This window comes from Chenopodium album, chromosome 2 (assembly GCF_948465745.1).
Source record: "Chenopodium album chromosome 2, dcCheAlbu1.1, whole genome shotgun sequence".
In the NCBI taxonomy this organism is placed as follows: Eukaryota; Viridiplantae; Streptophyta; class Magnoliopsida; order Caryophyllales; family Amaranthaceae; genus Chenopodium; species Chenopodium album.
Window position 1 is genome coordinate 12625311 of NC_137835.1, and position 6854 is coordinate 12632164.

At 34.4% G+C, this 6854-nt stretch overlaps 1 protein-coding gene across 1 annotated transcript; it reads right to left on the minus strand.

The window, feature by feature from the left end:
- Positions 1-387: 387 nt before the first annotated feature.
- On the minus strand, positions 388-6382 carry LOC145583191 (protein root UVB sensitive 5-like). Its single transcript, XM_081640377.1, has 15 exons — positions 6058-6382; positions 5908-5955; positions 4858-4997; positions 4516-4620; positions 4099-4165; positions 3827-3873; positions 3669-3747; positions 3512-3584; positions 3298-3387; positions 2909-2968; positions 2698-2811; positions 2467-2527; positions 2114-2232; positions 1419-1514; positions 388-1113 (listed from the first exon to the last, which is right to left on the minus strand). Exons 1-15 carry the CDS (start codon positions 6210-6212, stop codon positions 877-879), a joined length of 1491 nt encoding a protein of 496 aa, XP_081496503.1. The 5' UTR covers positions 6213-6382; the 3' UTR covers positions 388-876.
- Positions 6383-6854: the final 472 nt, after the last annotated feature.

Genomic DNA, 6854 nt, shown 5'->3' on the forward strand with positions numbered 1-6854 from the left:
TAATTTCTTTTAAGAAACAAGAGAGGTGGACATGAATATATGGATGAAGAATATTATGTCTTCGGAAGATTCTAAAAGAGCAGTTGATCTGATCCTTCACTAACGGGTAATGGGTATGAAGAGCAAATGCTTCAATTGCTAAAATTTACATGTTATTGCACCCATAATGCTTCGGAACAAAGGCCTGATATTTGTTGCATATTGGATCAAATCAGTTACCCAAGTACAAGTGTGGCTTTAGTATAAAATGTAGTTCAAACCCCATTTGCTGAATAACGGACCAACTTAATAACGGACCAACTTGTTGTAACGGTCTTGGAAAGCGTGCCAACAATGTTACATTTGGGGCATACAAGTTCATACGTACAAAATACAACCAATACAAGATAGGGGCCCACCAAGAGCATTTAATATTCATAAAATTGGTGTGCTAGTCGTCAATATACAAAATACAACCAATATACAAGATAGGGGCACCTTGCTGGGCTAAGCGTCACCTAAATAGGGCAGCCAAAGAAACAAGTTAGTTCATAAAAGAGACTGGAGTGAGTAATTATTGCTTTATATCAACCCTTTTCTTTAAGGAAGAAGTGACAATTACAGTCAGGTTCTAACAGAAAATTTCAATCAAGGGATCTAATAGTCTCATTTGATGGACTTCAGAACTCCCTTTGTCGCCAACACTTGTGATCAATTCCGCTCTCATAGAAGTGTCAACAAATCCCCTGGCCAAGTTTTTTTGCGAAGGAAGTGTTAGCCCGATGCTGTTGTGATTTATTCACTTCTATGATGTTGCATAGCCACCTTTTAATGGTGTCTGGTATATAAATGAACAACTGAGAATATTCAGTGCATTTGCTTCAACTTTCCCATTAATCAACGGTTCTGGCTGTCATCAAACTCAATGAAGGGTTCCTTGGGTACATTTAGATTAAGTTTCTGTGTGTTCCAGCCTGCCTCCTTAAGCAGTTCCATGAAGTTGTCAAATCTGCACTCCAAATTAATCAAGCTTTCCTCCAATGCTCTACTAACATCAATAGAATCATCCCAATGTTCATAGAGCCAATAAGCTTGCCATACACTTTGCAAGACTGATAAGCTTGTAGCACCCACCTGACAAAAAAAAACCCACAACAACGTTGCAAGGTAAGTAGAACAGCGAAAACATAATTCTCACACAATTAGCAGATAAAAGATGCAAAGATCTTGAGCAAAATAAATCAATAACTTTGTTTAGAACTTTAAGATCATTATATATGTTAGATTGGATTACTACAAAAATTAGAAAAGATGACTTAGTGACTTCGTCCCCAAGGTGGAAAAACTTGCTGGTCTTCCAAAGAATACAATTACCAGGTATTTGAGTTTCAATTTTCAGAAATACAAAATTTGATATAAAAGAATTGAATAAGACATACCTTAAAAGATACTAAAACCTCAAAATCTCGCTTTTGCCATTGATCTATTGTAAGGACATATTTTTTGTTAGTGTAAAGTTTAAATATCTTCTTCACCTGTTGCAAATCACAGTATAGAGTGAGAAATGTACTGCAACACCAACTGAAAGAAAGTTTTCACTCAGCATTATGAATCAAGTATTCGAAAAAGCCAGAAACTAAAGGATTGTAAGCCTGTTGCCAACTTCATCTTAGAACATATAATAATTGATCGAGGAACATGTTCATCCAAAGAAGTGTTTTCTTTTATAATCAATTAATCACATTTGTAAGGCTTCCTACATCCAATCACCCTCACCCTGTTGGGAGAAAGAGCCTTATTAGAGGCATTACAATAACTGCTGTTTATGTAGGTTCAACATACTTTTTGGGAGAAAAAACAAAATCTAAGCAGTGAAGAAAACTACTTCCTTGACCATATAGTGTACTTTGTATAATATAAATATAGTCAGTCACCCTTAAACTCCTCAAGTAACGCTCATTTAGAAGAACAGCTTTGAGATTATCAATGACACCACCAATCATAAGAATTTCGTAGTTGGTTGCAACCTTCTCTAACACATATGGAATATCACAACCATCACGAATGTGATTCAGATCTAACTACTCACTAATTCAAATGTTTAATATTTGTAGCATGAGTACAAAAACTATACCATTGATGATGACCTCTCAGCAGCAATCACCTCACTAAAAGGAACACCAAAGATGATTCGAGGACTCAGGAACCGCTCCCATGTTAATATGTTTTCTTCCCTGTTGCAGTCAATGCGTCCTGGAATGAAATATGCAAATTGGATTATGTAAATTCAAATTTTTTATGTTTCAAAAAAAAAAAAAAAAAAAAAAAAAAAAAAAAAAAAAAAAAAAAACTATTAGAGGAACATTTACCGCTTCAGAGAATAGTGAGGAATCCAAGTTAACCACTATCACAATCCCCCACCCCAGTAAATAAATAAAAATGAAGCCACAAAAATTCAAAACTAACAAGTTATAGAAGAAGATATACCAAGCGCTTTGGAATGTATTACATTTGCTTTCACCAATATACGAGCACGCTTAAGATTAATCTGTTGCACAAGGAGAAACATATGAGATTATATGAATAAAAAGATCCAGTTCAGTAGTACTCCAAAGCAAGTAATTGCATTAGACATAGACAATCTCATTTGCAATAATGCTCATTTACTGATCTTAAATTTCCCTGAAAAAATGAGCAGTACTAGGAAGATATTCTCACCGTTTCAAATTGCAGAACTGACAGGGATTGGAAACGTAACCAAAGGTGGAGCAGACGCATGCTCGTCCAAGTAGATAACAAAGCAGTGTATGATGACACCAAGCCTGGTGTATCCTAAAATAAGCGTCAATGAGTCAAATAAGATTTTCTAGGAAACAGAAACACTTTATAATGCAGTGTTCAATATGGACCTATAAATTAAGTCACTTACTAGGATGAGTATACCTATACCAAGTCCAAAAAGTTGAGCAGTAACTTCCCATACTTCCTCCTGCAATACATGCCCATATATTAAACTATTTTTCACTGCAATATACCACTTGAAATATTGTTTTCCAACATGACTAAACTTGTCCAACAATGAGGTTAAGGAGATAAGATCACCACCACCATACACAAACAAACCAAAAAAAAAATGAAAAATGTTTGGCAAGTCAAAGATTTCAGCATATATTTTTTTTCTCAGCACAAGCAAGAAAAAGGAAGAGGACTTGCCTTGAAAACTCATGTAATAAAGTTATCTATTACTAAATTATGAGAGATAAATTATTCTCAAGATCTCAATCACTGCTTGCATGAAACCAATAAATAATTATATACCTTAGCTGATATATCTCCAAGGTTTCCCGACATTGCAAAGTGGTTTTGAATCACCTGGAACGAAGGGTCTTTCAAGCCTCTGGCGATGGCCTGTTCAAAATACCCCAGAAATCAAATCAGCCAATCATCAAAAGGATATGACACATACATCCCTCATACGTAAAATATAGTAAAAGAGAGGCAGAAGCAAAAAATCGATATAAGGGTTGAGAACCTTAGCAAGATTTCCAAGGGATGCAAGTAGCAAGAAATATGCTGGATAAAGCTGAGTACTTAGATCAAAAATGCTGCCAAAAAAAAAAAAAACATTAATTTTAACAATGACTTGAAGATAGCAGATACTATGAATAAAAAGTTTGTTGGTAACTCACCTTCCTGCACTGCCAATGAAGTCTGCATACATTCGCCACTGTTTTGGATCATCATCAAACAAATTCCCAAATCGTCCACCTGAATAAAAGAAATGTATTAATGGTAATATCCATCTGATAAACACATGTATCCCTAACATTTCTTCACAATCTCAGACCAATGATTAGTCGACCAACAGCTCCAATGCCATCCTTTGACACCCATCTGTACAAGTAGAGAAACTGCTAGTGTCCAATCATGGGAACTAATGTCTGCAAAAATATTATTGAAAGCAAGAAAATCCAACAGCTAGAGCTAAAAATGAAATTTTGAGTTCAAGGTGTTGGATTCCTCCCTTCCCCAACCAAACCCTTTCCCCCCTATGGGAGAAGAACATCTAAAGGTTTTCAAACTGAGTTACATACAAAATTTGCAAGGATAAGCAATAACCTTATTGCAGCTGCTGATGCTGCCGCAGATGCTGCAGCAGTGCTTCCTGAGATAAAACCAACACCAACTGCCTGCATAATTATCATGTTATTGCATAGAAAAACGAAGGTGAACCTTTATAGAGTTTAATGCCTCAAGACAAAAAGCAACTGTAACATCTCCAATGGTTAGAGCTAGGAACTTGCTTGCAATTCTTAAATTTTGACCATTGGAGTTATAATTGGAAACTATCAGGCCAAGGATTAGCTTTGATAATTGCCACTTAGTATGCTTGATAATTGCATTCCAAGCTGACGAATAAGTTTCAATCTTAAATCCTACCTCTTCTGAAATTGATTAGTAAAAACTAAAAAGACATACAAATCCAAGTTCATTCAACTAGATAAATGGAGAGAGAGTAACCAGGTTTTGATAAACATGCCTTAAGCAAGCTTGAAGTAACCAAGGCGTGACAGATCCATCCAGTGACGTTGGTAGGGAACTGCCATAACATGTACTCCAAATAATCATCTGATACTGATTCTGCAGAAACATATAGCAAAATTCAAAACACACCCAACTTACATTATACAAACCTAATAGGCTAATAATGTGACAACAAAGTATAGCTCATTAATCTATAAAAAATAATGTGACAACAAAGTATGTGCTAATTCCATAAGTGGGGAGATGATTTCACCCCAAATAAAAAAATAAAACATTAAAATAAAATAAGTCACGAAAAGTTTTTGCAAATTGATGCAGTAATACTGTAATTACCTGGGAAACCTGCAGGCAAAATGAAATCTTTAATGCTGACAGGAAGCCAGTTCAAGTTAGCTGCAGTATCAGGGTTGAGCTGATTATCATTGTGCTGCTCAAGTAGTGTTTGTTTACTTGATTCTCCATTCAAAACATACCTGCTTCCACATGAAAGTTAATGTAAGGAAGATAAAATAATTTTACATTTTCTTAAACAAATATTATTTAATAAATTAAAAAAAAAAAAAAAAAAAAAAAAAAAAAAAAAAAAAAATTATGCAACTTTAACATTAGCTTTTTTTTCCCACAATAATTTTGATTTATTAATAATCCTTTTTTCCTCGATCAAGTAAACTAATTTAAATTCAATTTATTAAATTGTGGTTAATCAAGTTAGAGCAACTCCAATGGTTGCTTTTAGGGACTAGCTTGCAATTTTAATAATTTTCAAGCTAATAGCCAAACCATTGGAGGATAGTTTAATAATTAGCTTGGCCAAGCTAATGCCAAGCAAATTAGCTTAGCTAGGCTAATTAGCTTAGAAATTAATTGTCTCTAATAAAATACTAATTATTTAAAAAATAAAGCTGAAAAATCTAAATGCTAATTAGCTTAACCGTTGTGGCATAAATTAGCCCGAAGGAAAATAGCTTTGCAATCCTAGGTGGCATGGCAAGCTAATTTGGCCGTTCGAATTGCTCTTATGGGTCATTTTTACTGAGAAAAAACAAATTTTAAATGATAGTTTGCACTCCACAAAGATTATCAATTGTTAACTATATCTAATTAATTCTAATTAAAATTTATATTTATATTTCACATAATTATAGAACTATACTTAAATTTTTCATCAATATACAATCACTCTGGCAACCGGACAAGTTCAAATTACACTATCAAGGCAACCACTGATTCCAGACTGAGGGGAGTACAGTAGTTTAGAATTTCATAACACACAATCATGTCAATTGATTTTGCAATATAAATATTCAATATAACTATACAAATATTCAATATAATTAGTATTAAAATATATGAAATTTTACTAATTCCCCAACAAAACCAAACCTTTTGGCAGCACCATTGCTATATCTCTCCACTAAAATCAAAGGGTCACTGTAAAACAAATCAGAGAAATCAATTATACAGAGAATTGATGAATTGGGTATTACAGTAAATATGAAATGAGCAAAAATAAAAGTGAAAGACGAGAATTACCCATTAATGGAAGATTCATCATCTTGTGAGTTAAGAGGATTGGGGGAAGAAGATAAGCAGGAACAATGAAAATTGGATGATTTCTTTAACAAATTAGGGTGAGAATATAGGATAGAACTCAATATTGAGGTTGAGGAATGCAGGGTACTACACATTTTGCTCTGTCTATCGGTTTTTGATTTGGCTCTGTTACCGATTGCCGACGTCTGGTTATACTACTGCCTTTCAATAAAATCTTACTCCGTGGCTCCGTGTTTGTGTCCAAACTTGCAATATATCGGTTAAGACTAGAGCTAGGCAAAAGATCCGCATCCGATTTGAAAATTATAGATATGGGTGTAGGCACGGAAATTTTATCAAGTGTCGTTAAATATTGTTTGGGTCAAAGTCAAATTGTTGACTCGGGGATATTGACTAAATAATTAATCTGGGTTACTTTAGCCCATGTTATTTGTTTTAGTTAGACTCATTTAATTATTAATAAAGTCCAACAAATTGGATTTGATTATAATTTAAATGGGTTATTTATGAAAGGAGGTGGAAATGGATATGAGGCCCATTTAGTGGTCACCTTAAAACCCTAGCTTGGGAGAAATCTATATAGAACTCTCCCTCCTCATTTCACACACATGAAAAATCCAGAGAAAAACCTCTCTACAAAAAAACCTCTCTACTCAAAAACCCTCTCTAAACTTCTCTAAAAACCAATCTCAAGAACTAGAAGAATAACAACAAGCACCGGACGTGCCGTTCCATTCTAGAAGACCAACCTTGATCGAGATCAAGCCTTTTCGGCC

What these genes read in the sequence shown, in the direction of transcription:
- LOC145583191 (XM_081640377.1), bottom strand. Translation starts at nt 6,212, where the DNA reads ATGTGTAGTACCCTGCATTCCTCAACCTCAATATTGAGTTCTATCCTA. An exon ending in TTCAAGCTTGCTTAAGGCAT is followed by an intron (nt 4,166 to 4,515) that starts GTTTATCAAAAC and finishes TTATGCAGGCAG; the next exon opens with TTGGTGTTGGTTTTATCTCA. An exon ending in AATACATTCCAAAGCGCTTG is followed by an intron (nt 2,233 to 2,466) that starts GTATATCTTCTT and finishes ATTTCATTCCAG; the next exon opens with GACGCATTGACTGCAACAGG.